General features: G+C 36.1%; 1 protein-coding gene across 1 annotated transcript; it reads right to left on the minus strand.

Annotated features, from left to right (window-relative positions):
- Positions 1-807: 807 nt before the first annotated feature.
- Positions 808-19467, minus strand: LOC106077742 (uncharacterized). The gene is made up of 11 exons (XM_056007805.1): positions 19330-19467; positions 17478-17811; positions 17242-17359; positions 15840-15988; positions 14356-14462; positions 13192-13355; positions 12005-12104; positions 7134-7193; positions 5205-5324; positions 4386-4632; positions 808-3533 (listed from the first exon to the last, which is right to left on the minus strand). Exons 2-11 carry the CDS (start codon positions 17704-17706, stop codon positions 2830-2832), a joined length of 1998 nt encoding a protein of 665 aa, XP_055863780.1. The 5' UTR covers positions 17707-17811; positions 19330-19467; the 3' UTR covers positions 808-2829.
- Positions 19468-19711: the final 244 nt, after the last annotated feature.

The following is a 19711-nucleotide window of genomic DNA, read 5'->3' on the forward strand; positions in this document are numbered from 1 at the left end:
AACTCATGATGTCTGGTCACATGGTTTGAAACAAAGTTCCAGTTGATAATCAAGGAAAATTGTGCTTAATAGTATAAAATTCTTAGTTTTGTGTGGAATTAATTAAGCTGTGACAGTTATTGTCTATAGAATATACTGATAAAAAGATGGGGAAAAAATATAATGGCACAACTATATAAAAAAAATATTCTATCATTTGAAGTGACCCCCTTTAATCTTTTTGAGGATAATGATTCTGTCTATTCATCATGTCGTGTATTAATATAATTATTTATAAAAATTAATATAATTATTATGAATTATTGGTTACATTTATTAATGCACATATTCACATTCCTGGCCTTTTTAATATCAGTAAATCATTAACATTTATGATTGTCTTATCTTTTATTTAATTCACTTAACTTAATGATACTTCATAATTATCACATGACAAAAAAGCATAAACATCATGTTTAAAGTTTCAAACATCCTTAACATATCCCATAATGCTCTTTACACTTTTATATTTTATAGTTTTAGTTAGGAAAGAGAAATTTGAAACAAATGTGTATTTTTATTTTGTTTATGCTCTAGTGATAATCTCTTTTTGTTTTTGTGCCCTCTGCTATATTGTTATCCACATAAAGTGAAAGCACAATTGGAAATTCCCTTTTGACTCATTGTCCTCAACAGAGTTGCAGCAGCTACTTAAGATCTCTTTTGAAATTAAGTTTACATTGTATCCACAGTGGCTTATAAATGTATGTAAGCCTATCAACTGAAAGGCCTTTTTTTATTTTTTGTATTCAACAGAACTGGACACCATTTTGAAAAAGATACAATTTATTGTATTCAAAACACATCAAATATATCATTATCAACAATAAAGATTTTAAAAAAAGGACATTTACACTGTTTAGCTTTAATATCTAAAACAGAATAAATTTACCGGGGAATTATAAAACTGTTTCAACTGGCCCTAATTAAGGATCCTTGCTTTGCTTAAAAAAATAATTTTACACTAGTTTCCCAGTCAAACTAAATCTTATTCAGCAAAATGATGAAAAGACCTTGACTGTAAAGGATACAAATACTTAGTGATGTATAGTACCAGATTAAGAACACAGCTAGCAAGCTAATGCATGCTGGGAAGGTTTGGACACAGTTGGCCAAGATTATCTATCAAATAGCTAACAGAACTTACTGAAAGAATTACCCAGAGAAACCAAATTAGACTAGAGAAAGAAAGAAGACTCTGTATTTGTATGCAAGGCTTCTGACAAGGAGTGGAGAGTTTCACAACCCAATGACCACCACAAGTCAACATCACTGATTCAGTAAGACCATAGTTAAAACAATAGTGTTGATCTTGACAGTTTACAATTCTCCATAGCATAATAGAAATCAAACTAATTCAATTGACTTAAACCATGGCATGGCTGAAATTGATGAAACACAATCTGACAAACTAAAAGGAATGGTAGCATAATATTGCTTACATCCACACCTCCCTGCCCATGTTTTTATGTTCAATCATAGAAAAAATTTAATTTCAACAATTTGAAAATTGATTAAAAGTAATCACTAAACATAATGGAAGCAATGAAAGAGAATTTATTCAATCAATCTAAAACCATTAAATCCTTGAAAGCAATCCAATATGACTTCTAAAACTGTTGAAAGCTTCTGGGTTTTTAATGCCTCCTTCTAAGGAGCAAAAATTAAGTTCAGCATGAGGACAATTCACAACCAAAACTACTATCACAGCTAATACACTTTTGGAGGTTGATCCCCTTTCAAGATAAAGTGTGTGTGTGAGGGAGAAATATATTTTGAATGTGGACAAGATTTTTGTTCACCCCTTTTGTTTTACTTGTGTATCTTGATATGCTAGCCAATACTTTGTTGCGACACACCAGACTGAAGACAGGTTTAATCTTAGCTTAATGTGGAACTTTACAAAGAGTTTGGAAAGTTCCCTCTAGGGGATTCTTTTCTCAGTTTGTCGCCTCATTTCACCATTCCCACAGGAGAAGTGATATACACCAAAATAATGCTGACGGGTCTTGCACTTAGTAACGTAAAGGTTCCAGGCACAAATGGAGAGCCCACTTTTATTTTGCTTAGGTTAGCACAGTAAATTTAGAGTCTGAGCAGATAAAAAAAAACTAATATAGGATTCTTTTATGACCATTAAAACAAGAAAGATCATATCTGGCTAGACTGAAAATAAAATAGTTCATACAGATCACAACACACGACCAGACTGGAAATAAATATGTGACACATACATTTTAACGGCACAAGCTTTTAACCCATTAGCTCCTTCTGCAGTTGGAAACGTTTTCCCGTTTTTGTCCTAAACCGTTGTAAAACGTTTCTAAAACCCCCTATTCAATATACTTGATTTAAACTTTTTAAAAAGAAGATTTCTTCTAGTCTCGTAGCAAGCGTGATTACAAATAATTTTGGAGATTACCGATTCTATTTTTAATAAAATCGGAAAGGTTTTTATTTTTTAAATAATTTTTCAAACGAACAGGCCCATAGCCCCAATGTATAAGCCCCCACGTGGGAAAATGACTATTTTTGAAGTTTTTTATATTCTAGTGGTATTAAACGTATATATTTTTTTAAAACTAGACATATAGTTCTATTTTTTAAAGTTATTTGTTTGTTTATTTGTATTAGATCTTCAATTTGATTATTTTTTTGCAAAATACATATTTTTTAGGATTTTTTAAATACGGAGTTATCCCTCCTTGCTTAGGACTTTGAAGGGGGTTTTTTTGAACCGGAAATAGGAGCTATTGGGTTAACATATCTAATAAACATGCAAGATATTGACTAATTAGCATGTAAGATATACAGTTTGTTAATAGCTGTATTTGAGGACGGTGGATGTTTCATGTCTCTAGCTACACCTCCAAACAGCAAAAGTTCTGATCTGCCTTCAAGTAAACTAAAACAAACAGTCTCTGTTGGAGCCCCCACTGGTTGTAGGGAGCTGAGGGGCTTCCATTCCACAGTCTGTTCACTCATCAAGCGACTAAGGTCTAGAACATGGACATCCATTTTGTTTTTGCTTGTAATAATATCCGGAAGAGTTTCATCTAACTCCAAACTGCTGCTAGCAGAGGCTCCAGGCAGTTTGTTTCTAGCTGCAGCTAATGCACGAGACTTATTACGGAGAATTTCTTCTTGCCTCTGTAAAGCCTCCAGCTGCTTTTGTCTATTGCATGTCGCGTTGGGACGAATAGAGGGCATGTGGCCGGTTCCTCTTAGACGAGGGTTTCCTCGGTGAAAGCTTCCTTGCTGTGGTTGGTCAGTCAGTTGCTGATGTTGATGAGAAGCTTGGCCCTGGGAATTATTGCCCCATCTGCTGTTCAGTCGATGAAAACTTCCTTCTGGCTCATCACAGCAATAAGCACTGTGATGATGGTCACTTGGGTCCGAGAGGTTGGCACATTCTCGATGGAGTTTTTGTTGTAGCTCGAGCAAGTTTTTATTAGGGAAATTATTTCTTTTCTCTTCCTCATTACTGGATGTACCTGCAGAACAGAGAACAGAAAGAAAATAACAACTGGTTGATTGTAAAACTGAAATTGGGTGTACTCTATCAAACTTTGCATGTGATAATTAAACTTGGTGTGATGTAAACTCTATGAAGGCTGTATGTCTGCATAGTAGTTAAGCTCTGTGTGTGTGTGGCGCATTCACTACGCATGTAAGGATGAAAAATAATTAAATGGCTGCCTGGTCGTGTGGTAAGCACTTCGGGCTGTAGTACCAATGGTCTTGAGTTCAAACCATACTTGCTGTCATCCCCTGTCATCCTGCAGGATGTTTGGTACAGAACTTATTGATCTTCAATTCTAAAGGAATCTCAACAACTTTTAAAACAAAATTTAATGAACAAAAATCGGTTACTAGTCTGATATTGAGTACTGAATTAGAGAAGTGAGTCCTAGCAATGGAGATGCTATAGGAATATACTAGGTTATACCAATAAAAACCACATCACGAATGAAAATATTCGAAACAGGATAACAATGGCTATAGGGCCTCAAAATGACCTGCTTACCACGTCAAAAACACAAACACAGATCATGTGAGGTGCCCCAAAGTTTCAACAGACTAAGGGACAGGTGAAAGTGGTAAAGGTAATTATTTATACCTTAGTGGAAAAGATACAGGCCAAAGTTAAGAGGCTTTGTACCACTGGTTCATAGTGTGAGCTCTTGTCAGTACTAACGAAACAGAAGACAGCGTCCCTATCACTCATTAAAATTAAAGGTGGGAAAAAGTGATGGATGTACACATTGAATCTTTTATTATTCTATTATTACAGCTATTACAAAATGCATCTACAAAACTGGATGAATGAATGTCTCTAGAGATACCTTGTGAACTGACTCCTTGACTCAAGCTATTGACACTGTCCTGGTGTGAGTGCTGCACATGATCTGCACAGTCATCCTGACACTTTAATCTGTCCTGAGGAGCGACCTGTTGGTCTACAACTTGTGCTCCCAGAGAAGTGCTACATCCTTCAGACAGCAACTGAGGTGAAGTACCAACTTTGCGTCTGATGTTGCGGGTCTGCCTGAGCTTGTTGGCCTTGGCAACTACAACAATGACTTGGTTGACCTGAAGCCAATAAAATCAAACTACAACAATAACTTGGTTGACCTGAAGCCAATAAAATCAAACTACTACAATTACTACGTTGACCTGAAGTCAATAAAATCAAACTACAACAATAACTTGGTTGACCTGAAGCCAATAAAATCAAACAATCTGCACAAATACCTCAAAAGCAATGATAGGATTTGAATAATAAAAATATTCCAACATATAAAAAACTTATCTGCTTGGTGTAATACAAAGTTTTCTAATATAAAAGCTTCATTTATACACTTATTTAATTAATGGTTGTTTAATCTGATAAACTTGAATGAAAACTATTCTACAAGCTTGAGGAACACTAGACCCTACAGCAGGGGTTCTCAACCTGTGGATCGGGACCCCCTTGGGGGTCAATTGACGATTTGCCAGGGGTCACCTAAGACCATCGAAAAAATGGATTGTTTTTGTCTATTCTTCTATTGCTGTATGTGTGTGTGGGAAGGGGGGGGGCGACAGAGCGGAGGATTGTAAAAAGGGGTCTCCGAGCGTAAAAGGTTGAGAACCGCTGCCCTACAGAGTTAATCTGATCATACCCTGCAGGCAGCATGGCACCATGAATGAGGAGCAGCTAGTTCAGGATGATCCACTGTAATTTTGGTCCAGAACCATGGCTCAGTGGAATGTAATGTTAAAAGCCAAACATCATTGTAAACCTGGAATGTAGCAAGGATTAGGAAAGAATGTCAAAAACATTTGATAAGATGATAGCAGTGACCACAGCTGCAAATGTATTTTCTTAATTATTTTTTTTACAACTTTTTCCTTGTTCAAGCATTTTCAATTTTAAAAATAGTTTTTTTAGCGGCCCCCGAAAGGGGAAAAGACGCTATTAGTTTTGTGTGAAATGTCTGTCTGTCTGTCCCGTTTAGATCTCGTAAACTAGAAAAGATATTGAAAATCCGACATCACAATATTTTAGACCATTCAAAGTTCTGATGCAACGGCTACTTTTTTTTTTCTGGAAGCGAAAAATCTAATTTTTTAAATCAGTTATGCAAGCACTTGTTTTATTTTGACTTATTCAAAAACAAAATAATAATAATTTCATTTATATAACTCCACCAAGGCCAGTCCCAAGACAAGAAAAGTGGAGAGTAGGGAATTAGGCTAGCGAACCTACCCTGTAAAATCTCAGCTGCTACGGAAGCGGCAAACATTAAACAGAGATAGCTGTGGAAGCTGCCTATGACCAATGTCTGTGAAGAGAGCTTAATGTGCTCGTTGGTGCTAGAGGACCTATGTCTAAGTCTAAGCCTAAGTCTAAGTCAGATATAGCACTATTATCAAACACAGATTAAAATTGTTTTTGAGAACATAAGACAAAGCTAATGAGGCAAACTGTTTTCAACAGGTTGGACATAATGTTCTTCATAAACATAATAAAGCATGTGGTCTACCAAAAATGTTTTGCTGGTAATTAACTGAGTTTTTCATAGATACTAGCTGCATTATTTACTGCCAAAGAGAACTTGAATTGACTGGTTTTTGTCTGTGATAGAAGTGGCAAAAATATGTAAATCACAGCTAGGACTGCTGAGCCACAGCTAGGACTGCTGAGCCACAGCAAGGACTGCTGAGCCACAGCTAGGACTGCTGAGCCACAGCTAGGACTGCTGAGCCACAGGTAAGACTGCTGAGCCACAGCTAGGACTGCTGAGCCTCATGAAATGCTTCCTTCCTCCTTAATATCCAGGCATGAAGACAAGCTTAATATTATTTTTACATGAAGCTAATTAAAAAGTGATACGTTTTTGGTGAAGTGTTAAATCAAGGACCCACATATGTAAGATTCACAGAGTTCAAGAACCAATTTCCTCAAATCCACAGTCACCCAAACTCTTAATTAAGTGACAAAAGGTTTGTACCTAACTACTGTTTTTATCACCAGTTAACATCCATCGCTGCCTATTTATTATCAAAATTATCCTTTTCCAGTGTAAAATACAGCTTAAGTTTTACTTTCTCATAGTGATAACAATCAACATGGTAATAATGTCAATAATGATGAATGGAACAAAAGCATATTGGACAAACTGTTGGCTTTTTTATACAAAAAAACAATTCAACTTTTAACAAAAAAAACTATTGAAAATGAATGGACCATGTATTTGTTACAGTAAAGTAAAGTAAAGTTCCCCTTTCAGACCTTGTGGTCTATAGGGCAGATGATGTAAAGGTCATCTGTTTCTGTGGCCTACGGTTAACTAGGGTATCATGGGGCCAGCACAACGACCAACCGCTTTTACTTTTCCCTAACTAATGTCAGGTACCCATTAGAGCTGGGTGGACTCAGAGGCGCCCGAAGATCCCGAAATTAAAAAACTCAGTCTTCACCAGGATTCGAACCCCGGTCCCCGGTTCGGAAGCCAAGTGCTTTACCGCTCAGTCACTGCGCCTCCATTTGTTACCGTGACCTACTTATTTTTATCAAATTTTGTCAAACAGATACACCTTTCACTTACGACCCTATTCTGTCCACCTGATCCTCCCATTATAAGGATATGGCTGTCATCCATAGTTGTCTGAAAGCAAAAAAAAAAAAAAAATTACTACTTTAAACAAAACTAAAGTGCCAAGGTAAGGAAAACATTGAGGAGAAAATTCAAAAATAATCGAATTTCTTCACTCATGACTTTATAGTTCTAAGGGACAGGGGAAGTGAACAAGAAGAAAGAATGTTAAAAAAATGAAGATATGGAAAACATAACAAAAAGCAAGGAGTATGTTTTTTCTACAAAGCCACAGAACAAACAACTAAACTGAAAGTATGCGGGCATCTAAAATAAAGGACAAAAATGAACTGTTAATTAGGATATGAACTGTTAATTAGGATTATTTTTATAACTATTTAAAGTGGCTTTTACTTCCAGGGTAAGCAAAACTATGGTAGTATATCTTCTAGTGACTCATGAATGATCTAACTGATAGAAGTATGGTTTCAAATGATTCAGCTGTGAGCCAAAATGATAGTACAGAAACCCATCTGGAGTATGGCACAAGCACCCATTAAATCATTCACTTTTACATTCTCCTCATTCAATGAAGTAATATATGCTATGTCTAACCAATCAACAGGTAAAGGCACTGTTATTGCTGTTAGCGGTACAGAGTTGAAAGCCCAAGTGCCTGAACTTTCCCAAACCATGTGGGAACATATGAAAGATGCATTTGCCATTCAATTGTAATCTTTGAGTGAAATTGGTGAAAACATATATTTCATTTGCTAAAGTTATAATGTTTTTTTTATGTGTAATGCACAAATCATAAGACAAAAATGTCCTCATGAACAATAAAGATACAATTGTTCAAATAGAAATGAACTAATTTTCATTCTTTGCCACTGGTACAGCTCCACTAGAAACCACTAGAAAGCTGGCATCCTTATGGCAGGGTAGAGGAAAGCTAGATTAGATATTTTCAGTCTGTTAACTGCAGGAAAAAATGCATGTAACAAATCTCTATACTACATACATAGATTTGAGCTAAATCATTTTATGATATCAGTCAGATGATTGATTTGATGATATCAGTCTTTGACTGATCATTTCTAAATTTGAATTCTTAAAATGGTATACCAATGCCATGATAGTATTCAAGACAATGTCCAGTCATAAATGATGTAAAGCTGGCTATGTGATTGGCACCAACATTATTTATAGTTAAGTTCACCGCCATATTAACAGATGCATCCCAAAAGTCTTAAATGCATATCTATTGAACATAAACAGACTTAACCTTTTGAACCGGCCAGACCAATTTATCGGTCTGCACGTAAAAACTCCACGCCCCGCCAGCCCCACATATCGGTCTCGCGCACCTTACCTTAAACCTAATGTCCGTAATTAAAAATCCAAAGAAAAAAAACGTCAGGTAGGACTATTGGACCTATGGTAAATGACAATAATCTCGAACCCATGAGTTTTGTATTTTTAAATGGTAAATTGAATTATAAAATGAAACGAATTTTTATTGATTCAGGTACTCATAGTATAATCTAAATCCATCCATCCCAGTGGCGCTACAGCCCATGGAGGGCTCTGGCCTGCTTTAACACATCCTTCCATTCAGATCTCTCCTGGGCCTTTCGTCTCCACGCCCTAACCCCAAGCTGCTTCAGATCTGCTTCCACGTCATCTATCCATCGCATTCGGGGTCTGCCTTTGGGTCGCCTGCCTTTTGGTTTTTGCCTGTATATGATTTTCGCCCCTCTGTTATCTGACATTCTTTCAAGGTGACCTGCCCAACGTAGTCTGTTCTTTTTTATTTCGTTCACTATTGGTGGGTCTTCATATAATTGATATAACTCATGGTTAGTGCGTGTCCTCCACCCTGTTTCATCCTGTATGGCACCATAGATTTTCCTAAGAATTTTTCTTTCCCAAGTGTTAAGTAAATTTTCAGATGTCTTTGTCAGTGTCCAGGTCTCACTTCCATACATTGCTGCTGGTCTTATTATGGTTTTGTATATTATTTTCTTGGTTTTCCTTGAAATCGTTTTGCTCTTAAGTAAATGGTGGGTGCTATAAAATGCCCTGTTGCCTGCTGCTATTCTTTCCTTTATTTCTGTTAGTAGGTCATTTTTTAAATTAATAGTACTTCCTAGATATTTGAAAGTTTGGACGTTTTCAAATTCGTGGTCTTTGATTTTGATATTTTGCCCCTCTGTTTGATTGTCTCTTGTCATTGTGATGTACTTGGTTTTACTGTCATTGACCTCAAGTCCTGCTGGTCGAGATGCTTCTTCTAGTTGTATGAAGGCTCTAGCGATGTCAGAGGTTTCTTTACCCAATAAGGCAATGTCATCGGCATAAGCAAGGTATTGTAGAGGTTGGCTGTATATCGTCCCTGTTGGTTGTGGACCCATGTTTTCTCTCTTGAAGTAGTTAGTAATAGTTCCCCTTGTGTTTATGTGTATATTTCTTATAACTCTCTCCAGTGTTAAATTGAAAAGCATGCAGGAAAGTGCGTCTCCTTGTCTTAATCCTCGTTTAATCCTAAATTCCTGTGAGTGTTCTCCTTGTATTATGACTTTGCTTTTTGAGTTGTTTAATGTCATATGTAATAAGTCTTGTCAGCTTGTTGGGTATTCCAAAATCCTGTAGAGTGTCATATAGGTATTTCCTTCTGATACTGTCATAAGCCATTTTATAGTCTATAAAGAGTTGGTGGATTGGTATGTTGTATTCATGGCATTTTTCTAGTATACATCTTAGTGTGAAGATGTGGTCGGTTGTGGATTTGTTGGGTCTGAAACCACATTGGTAGTCACCTAAGATTTCTTCTGAATATTTTCCAAGTCTCTTAGTTATAAGCCTAGACAGTATCTTATAAGTCACATTTAGTAGAGAGATTCCTCTGTAATTGCAGCACTTTAACTTGGATCCTTTTTTGTGTATTGGGATTATAAGAGCCTTTTCCCATTCTGTTGGTATTACTTCTTCTTCCCAAATTCTTGATATTAGTCTGTGTATTTGGGAATGTAAGTCTTTCCCTCCATATTTAATTAGTTAGTCCTAGGAGATTTCAATGCAAAAATTGGAAAGGAACCAGCATTCAAACCAATAATTGGCAAAGAAAGCTTACATGAAGAGACCAACAATAATGGCATAAGATTAGTGGATTTTGCATCAGGAAAAGGAATGTCTATCAGCAGCACAAAATTCCAACATAAGAATATTCACAAAGTTACCTGAATCTCACCCAGAATCAAATAGATCATATACTCATAGATAAGAGACATGGATCAGACATACTAGATGTAAGAAGTTTCAGAGGAGCTAATACTGACTCAGACCACCTACTTGTAAAAGCTAAACTTAGACAAAGAATAAGTACCATACACAATTACCAAAGAAAGAGAGCACAGCAATATGATAGTCAAAAACTCACAAAGGATCCACTTGTTGCAGAAACTTATAGAATGGCACTCCAAATGCAACTGACAACATTAGAAAAGGACAGCGAAAATAATATAAATGAGCATTGGGAAATAATAAAGCATGCTATCAAAAGAACAGCAGAAGAGGTAGTTGGACTTAAACCAAAGAACGAGAAAATAGGGTGGTATGATGATGAATGCAGACAAACTATAGAAGAGAAGAACAATGCCCAAATGATAATGCTACAGAGAGAAACCAGGAACACTAGACAGCAATACAATGAAGCAAGAAGAAGGGCCACAAAAGTTGTAAGAAAGAAAAAACGGGAATGGGAAAAGTCCAAGATTACTCAAATAGAGGAACTAGCAAAGGAGGGAGACATGAGAGGAATGTATATGAAAATTAAAGATGAAAAGAACGGATTTCAAGCTAGATCACACATGTGTGAGAACAAAGATGGTCAGCTTATTACAGAAAACAGCAGGGTCATTGAGAGATGGGCTGAATACTTTGAGGAGATCCTAAATACCACTGAAGATGGAGACAATGGAGAATATGAACTGCCACATGGGGGACCAGATCCCTTAGTGAACCTCCAACATTCATTGAAACATCAGAAATAATTAGGACCATGAAGAATCACAAAGCACCAGGAGAGGACCAAATCACAGCAGAACTAATTAAATATGGAGGGAAAGTATAATCTAAATAAATAAACTTTTTATGAAGCAGGGAACTATATATCCTCAATGATTCTAAGAAATGGACTAGATCTAGAAAATGATTACAATGATACTAATGATAGGGAAATGGAGATTGACTCAACGATCATCTAGATCTAGACAAAATCGAAACAGTTACAGTAAATAAAAACACTAGATCTACATCTATACCAGCACCAGATTCATCGAAGGAATGAGGGGTCTACATGCTGAGAAGACTGGCATACCAAGAAAAAATATAGGAGATAAAGATTCTAATAAATTTCTCTCGAAATAAAATAAATCATTTAAAAGTTTTAATACCACTAGTTTATTTTTAATCATGCTTGTGTAAAGCGTAATTTTCCCCAGGAGCCTAGGGGAATAGGAAAGTAAGGGCAGGGCACTGCAAGGGTCCAAAGCCAGGGTTAAGACAAAACTGAACTATGACTCGGACTGCTTTAGAAAAAAAATGTTTTTACAACAATGACTGCACCCTTGAGCCTCAGTGAAGCAGATCTTCAAAATACCATTTCCCTTTGCCAAGGCTAAACCTTGATCTGACTGAAGCTCTCTGCACCAGCCTTTTCCTAACACCTTAGCGTTTGAAACAAAAATACTTATTAATAGCCAGAAACTAGCAATAAGAAAATATTTGTCTATTTGGGAAGCAGTGCATTAATTTTCAATGTGAAAGTTATATCCACCTGATTTAGGGAAATCTAGCACTCATGACTTTAAAGTACTACTCACTTGATACTGTCCATATCTTGGTTCAGGTTTGACATCTCCCAACACAGGCTGAAGTTTCCATGTCAACTTTTGAAAGTTAAACACCCAGATATTGTTTGTCCTGCACATGGGAGAAATGTCTAAAAGTTTAGTTCAATATAAAATAAACAAACAACTATAACACTAGTGCTTTATTTCCATACGAAATACTGATCTGATAAGCAAACAATTGTTAATCCATTAACATGTTACTTTTGTCACAAGTCAGATGGTGAGTTTACTGTAGGGTTGAAATTTATAGATGCCTACACTATTTTACGCCTTTGAGTAAAGAGAGGTGGAGAGAGAGCCATTTCAGTTTTCTGAATGAGGTATGTGACAATTTGTCCCATTCATTGACTTTATTGGACTATTCTATGTACATAAGTTATGAGTTGTTGGTTATATACAATATATTGACAACAAGCACCAGTTGATTCTTTAAGAGTGTTGGCATGCTGTGTTAACAAAGTACTCAACCCATAAGAAGATATCTTTCAGTTGGCCTGTGACTAGAATGGGGTTTCTAAGTCAACCTGGCAGCGATCAAACCTCTAAAGGCTCCTGTACAACACCCCCAAGGCAATAGATATAAATGAGGTTTGTGTCAGATTTTAATGTGTGTAAACTTGGAATCGCTGATACAACTTAAATACATCAAAGCATTATCTATTCAGGGTTTACATTTGTACTTTATCAAGTGAAGCAAATTATATTGTAAAAATGTAGAACCTAACTTATAGTTGCTGATGCTTCACGTCACAGTACAGAAAAAAAAAAAGCAGATTTCTGGCTTAAAGTTTAAATTTGTGAAAAAGATAAAAGTTGCAAGATGGTTTTATTTATTCCTGTAAAATCTTATTGACTAAATAGTACAGTTCCCCTTTCAGACTTTGCAATCTATAGGGAAGATTATGTGAATGTCAGCTGTTTCTATAACTGACGATTAAGGAGGCTGTCATGTGGCCAGTACAACAGCCAACCTTTACTTTCGCCAACAAGTGTCAGGTACCCATCAGACCTGCGTGGACTTAGGGGCATCCAAAAAAATCCCAAAAATTAAAAATCACAGATTCAAATCCGGGACCCCTCAGTTCAGAAGACAAGCACTTTACCACCAGTTAGAAATTGTTTTAACTCAAACTGAATAAATATTTATATATATGTACCCCAGACCAGTTCTTGGAGATCCACCAAAGATGACCATTAAGTGACCAGCAACAGAGGCTGAGTGACCACCCAAAGGTTCAGGTTCTTGACCAATAGACAGAATATGTGACCACCGGTTTGTAGCTGGACTGTAAACATGGAGCTCAGAAAAGTAATGGGCTGACTGGGGAGAAATAAAATCATAGAAATAGTGTCAACACTAACTTTTGTAAGACACTTGTCAAAACTTGCATTGTGCAAAACTAAAACTATGTATTACTGCTAACACTTAGTTCACTGACACATTAGACACTTCTGTCAGGCCAATGTCAACTGTCGCCATGTATGTTATAAGCACACTAAACTAATCTCAGTACTTAGACCTCTAAAACAATAAACTACTGTTTTGTTTATTTAACATGTTTCAGATGTTCTTTCAGATAGTTTCATCTTAGCCCAAACTTCCTGCAAGAGGACTGTATTTTGACATGCTGAGTAAGAAATAAATTGCAGGACGCATGAGGGGAAAAATTGTTCTTAGTTTGTACTTTCTCATTCTCGACAGTCCTAATTAGATTTCGGTCAACTGATGGTAACAATTTTCTGCTGTGTTTCTTCAGGTTATATATGTAAGACATAATCATCTTTTTTGAACTAACGTCTGTATTATATAAGATAAGATAAGATATTCAAACTTTTTTGCTCTGGTGACAAGTTTGTACATTGTACTTGTCACAAAATCATCTAGGTCTTAGACTCATGAATTTAAATGTATGTAAAAAAATGTTTTACATGTTTCTGATGTTCTTCAGAGTTGAAGATATATCCCAGTCCAAACCACCTGCAGAATGACTGGGGATTGCAGTGGAAAGGGTATGAGCCTGGGGCCATCAGGGAGAACAACAGTCCAGTGCGCATATCACACAACCAGGCAGTCATCCAACTACTGTCAATATTTTCATAACTGAAAAAACTATCGCAGTCAACATGTAGGGCACTGATATAATAATCTACTGCCAACACCTATGTAAAATATCAATAACTTGAGCTTGCAATGTTACATACACTACCAGTCTTTACATTTATGTAAAACTTTAGACAAAATTTTCAAGTTAGTAGATCTAGCTTCCTTTAGTGTGGACCAATAAAGATTAATGTGATGGATTAGAATAAATGGTATTTACTTGATGTGGATTAGGATAAGGAATAGGATGACTCCATCCACCAAACAACACAAGGTTACCTCTGTACACAACCATAGTAGCGCAAGCTTTGGGAGAAGGATATGTGCCTGGAATTGAACAATGTTATATAATAAATATATGTATATATAGCTTTTATATAGCGCAACTTTCATGCTTATAGCATGCTCATAGCAATATGGTCCAATCTCATTTGTGGACCAGTGGGAATAAGAGGGTATCTGAGAGAAGGTTTTCAAAGCTGCCTTTAGGGGCTCAATAAACACAACTTTGCGCGAGTCGGGTGTCAAACCTCGAGCCCCCTTCATAGGTAGTCAAGCCAAGCCAACTTCTAGCGTACTTAGTCTCTCAACCACTCTTCCCAAAGATTAGTATCTCAAAACGTTTTGTAAGCTCTCACAATGAAGAAATATAACTAAAGTAAAACTGTCATGCTTGACCACACTTTGTGGCTAACCAAGTGTGTGGGCTCAAACCAGGTTAGGGGTAAAATTGTGATCAGAAATGTGGGTCAAAATTTTTAGTTTTGTTTCAGACCAAAACATTGCGATGTTCTTGAAAATATATTTATGAAAATAAGGGGAAGTGAGATAGAAACTTTGGAGAAATGGTCAAGAATTAGTAAGTAAAGTACCCTATCAGACGTAGCCATTTATGGGGCAGATTAGTAAAAGTCATTATTAATGAGGTTGTCAGGTGGCTAGCACAATGACCAACCGCCTTTACTTTCCCCCAACTAATTAGAGTTGGGTAGACTCTGGGATGCCTTAAAATTCCCAAAATTAGAAATCTCAGTCATCACAAGGATTTTAACCCAAAACCTCTAGTTTGGAAGCCAAGCACTTTATCACTCAGCAACGATGCCCCCCAAGAATTATGAAATGGTCTGCAAAAGGATTTTTGGGAAAATTATTGAAGTAAAACAAGGCTAGATAGTGTGCTCATTGGTCATTAGTTGTAGGTCATTGGATTAGATTGGTATTTTAGTCAGCAATTATTCACTCTGCTTTATATTACACCAATATCACTGAGAGTCAGGATATCCTGTTACTCATAGGATTTGAACTAGTGATCTATGTTTTATATGCATTTTGTTCATCAATAGAATTATTGTGTTTTAAGGATATTTGACTCAAGAAATTGTAAATTGTATTCTACAGTGTATTCCTTCAGTGTATTCATATAGAGGCATCTCCAAATGTTACTTTGAGAGACAAAAGGTATTTAATGAATGCTGTGAACACAAATCAGTGACAAAAACTTATCAGAAAAAAATGTGTTGCAAGGTGCCACATGATGATGTTATAGAAGTAATAAAAAAACAAGTAAAAATCATCTGCAAGTCTGCTAATATAAATTAAAAAGTAGATTTCATGAGGGAAGAAAAAAACAACAGAATTCAATGGAGCAATTATTAGAAATAATCTTTATTAGAAATAATCTTACAATAATAATAATCAACTCACCCATAGCCACTGGTCGAATCCACTGCCTGGTGGTCAGATCAAACTTCCAAAGATCATTGAATGTTGTGTTAGTTGAAGTACAGCCACCAAATATGTACATGGAACCTTCAAAATAGACTGCACTGTGGGAGTGTCTTTCACTAATACAACTGAAGCAAGAAGTTGAACCTTTTAGAGGGGTTTAACTACTTTACAATATTATCTTATCTTATAAATTACACAATTACAGAAGATAATTTTGTCCTACAGGTACCTATGTGTTAGTCTAGTCTGAAGCAAGAAGTTATTATTATAGCTTTTATATAGCGCTACTTTCATGCTTATAGAATGCTCAGAGCGCTTTGGTCCAATCTCATTTGTGGACCGGTGGGGGGGAGGGGGTATCTAGGAGTTGGTTTTCCATGCTGCCTTTAGGCTCTCAGTAAACCCAACTCTGCCTGAGTCGGGTGTCGAACCTCGAGGCCCCTTCTAGGTAGCCAAGACAAGCCAAGTTCAAGCGCACTTAGCCTCTCGACCACGCTTCCCACCTTTTAGAGCGGTTTAACTACTTTACAATATTAATTTATCTTATAAATTACACAATTACAGAAGATAATTTTGTCCAACAGGTACCTATGTCTTTGTCTAGCCTTGCATGTTAAATTGTAAGTTTCCTTACATTCATACAATGACTGTTATACATATTGTGTCTAGTTTAGCTTTGATAAAATATTCGTTTATAAATAAATATTGGGTATTGTATTTAGTGACAGTAAAAAAAAGTGACGCAGCCAGACAAATAATGTTGGAGAATAAGAGCACACAAGAGAATAGATTTGGGCTTGAAACTAGAAGCATCATGAAATAGGCTGCCAGTAAATATTGACAGATTTAGAGACAATCATCCCACTGTGTAAATAAACATCGTTGAAGTCTTCACTGGTCTTACTAAGTATATTACTGAGACCTTATTCGTTTGTCCCTTGAATGTGTACAACTTGTACTTCTTTTAATGTAATAATTGTCAGGTAATCAAAGTCGGTAATCTTGTGTGATCAAGTCACGTCAATACTGCAGGGAAGAAGAGGAAACCGTGTCTCATATTCTTTTTGACTGCCCCAGACTTGCTGATCACCGTCTTGACAGGTCTGGGAAACCAAAACAGCAGGGTTTCTGAGCCTCTCAAGCTTTCATTCAAAATGGAGTTTGATGATGATGATGATGCATACTATCAGACAACAAACACATTCAAGTCGGACGATTGGTAGAACTAATTAATTTCTTCGAGAACTACTTTTCTAACTTTTTATAAAAAATTTTTGAATAATTGGAAGGAAAATAGTTAAACAATGATTTGAAATACTGCAAACAAGATCTATGAGGTAAGTACAGTCTAAAATAGATATTAAAAAATTATAGTCACCTAACATAGGATCTTTCCTGACGTTTGTTGCAAATGTTATCTTTTGACACCATGGCCCAGTTGATCTCGCCACACATTAACTTTTGATAAAAACGTCTTTTACGCTGAATCACAACGGCTGATGAATGCAATAATGACATTTTAAAAAAATGAAATACGACTGGGATATGTAGCTTGCCTAACACAAAATAAAAGAAAGGAGCTGACTTAAAAGCTCTAAGCTTCAAGCAACTTACACTGAATGACCCTGTGCCATTGTTTGGACACGAGTCTAGCAGCATCCATATCACAATATGGTGAAAGAAATCCAAGAATATGCTCCAATATTTCCTCTGGCATGTCATTCAAAGTATATGTTTTGTGTATGTGCACACCTTCATGAAATGCTGTAGGTGTTGCACAATGAGGTTCTTGAAGGGGCATTTTCAAAGGCTCTCCAACATCTTCTAAGTCAGCTTGCTCCATGTTTTCAAAACAAAACTTAGACTTAACTTAGTTTCTAAACTCATTCAAAAAAAAATCTTGATAATTATTTACAGAAGTCTTAGAATTACATTGATCAGTTGAAAACTGTATAGAAATTAGAAAAAAACAACAACAATTAGATGTATAGATTTATCTAGATCTAAATACAGTTGACACTTGATAGACACTTTTTAATCATCAATGAATCATCATCATATCATCATGACAATCATGTATTGAGTATTGTAGTAGAGTCTAAGTCATCATATCATCATGACAATCATGTATTGAGTATTGTAGTAGAGTCTAAGTAGAGCAACTAGATTCTAGATCAATCTAGATTTTTTCTAGAACTAGATATTCTCATTACATCTAGAATCAATGAAAGAATCACATAGATCTCGATTCTAGAATTGACTAAGAAATGTAAGAATATATTCAATTATGCACTTATTTTGTCTTATACACTACTGACTGAAACTAGCACTAACTGCCTAAGAAGTAGTCCTACGTACTCCTGGTAAATAAAGTAACTACTAGATTCTAGATCTACTTATCATTGACTTAGATTTAGACTTAGAATAGATCTTTCTAGTCTAGATCTACTTAATTATTTATTATTTAATAGTCACAGTCAATGACTCATACTCAATGATACTAGATTTAGTAGTAGTAATGATACTCATTGAATACTATTGTAACTATATATACATTAATAATAATATTAATATTGAATACATTATAACATACTAGTAACATAGTTTACATAGTAATAGTATAGATACTGAAGTCCTTCGAAGAGCGTGTCTGCAAAGCATCCACACAGTCCTGATGCAGTCCCAGCTGCGATGGGCAGGTCACGTCTGCAGAATGGAAGACCACCGCATCCCTAAACGACTCTTGTATGGCCAACTAAGCAAAGGAAAGCGCTCGCAAGGTGGTCAAAGAAAGCGCTTCAGGGACACCCTCAAAGCTTCTCTGAAGGCGTTCAGCATAGACCCGGCCACCTGGGAGACAGAGGCACATGGCAGAACATCATGGCATCGCGCTGTGAAAACTGGCGCACAGGTTGCTGAGGAAAAAAGAACAATGCTGGCAGAAGAAAAACGCCAGAGAAGAAAAGCAAGGCAAATGACACAAGCTCCAGCTGGAATAACTTGCCCAGTGTGCGGCTGAACATTCCGGGCTCACATAGGTCTCACCAGCCACATGAGGAGGCATAAAACCCCAGTGCAAAGCCCTCATCAGCCCCTTGGATGACAAAGTGGTCATCATCGAACCACGATGGACAAACTATAACATAGTTTACATAGTATACAGTAATACTAGTAATAGTACTTATTAACTTATTTATTAAAACTCAACAAAGTTAATTGATCTAAATAATAATTATAATTATTATTTTATAATAGTCAAATTGACTCAAATAGTAGACGTAGTTAGTAGTATAGTTAATAGTACTAGTACTAGTAGTACTAGAATAACATCATAACTACTACTTAAACTACATCTAGTTAAAAGTAGGGTTTTCAAAAGTAAAATATAAGTTCAATCTAGATCTAAAAATCAAGACCAGACATTAGATCTAGATCTAATAAGTTTTAATAGCTTAAATAAGTTTACACCAAACTAAAAACGTCCATTTGTCAAGATCTAATGTTTTCAGATGAATATAAATAATAAAAATTCGCATAATAGCTGTAGGCCAGTGTAGGGCAGAGTTTCCGCAGCTTGGTGTTTTTTTCCCTAAATTTGGGTATTTATAGATTACTCGATACTGTGCATAACTTTCTACATCATCTATCCATTCTATCGTAAAATGTTATAAAATGTTTTAAATTACGTGTTTCGGTATGAAATTTTAAAACTGACAATCAAGACCACAGAATGACAGTCCAGCGCACCAAACGCGCAGGACTAGGCAGCCATCCCATGAATCACAAGAAAAAAACATTGAAAATATTTTTAAAAAAAAAGACGTAGGCCTATATGCCAACTCTTTTAT

This window comes from Biomphalaria glabrata, chromosome 13 (assembly GCF_947242115.1).
Source record: "Biomphalaria glabrata chromosome 13, xgBioGlab47.1, whole genome shotgun sequence".
Classification (NCBI taxonomy): domain Eukaryota; kingdom Metazoa; phylum Mollusca; class Gastropoda; family Planorbidae; genus Biomphalaria; species Biomphalaria glabrata.

Bases quoted from the DNA above. Each gene is read 5' to 3' on its own strand.
- LOC106077742 (XM_056007805.1), bottom strand. From the start codon at position 17,706: ATGGAGCAAGCTGACTTAGAAGATGTTGGAGAGCCTTTGAAAATGCCC. The intron at 13,356-14,355 runs GTAAATACCATT...ATTTCTCCCCAG, and splicing joins CTTATCCTAATCCACATCAA to TCAGCCCATTACTTTTCTGA. The intron at 7,194-12,004 runs GTGAGTAGTACT...TTTTGCTTTCAG, and splicing joins CAAGATATGGACAGTATCAA to ACAACTATGGATGACAGCCA.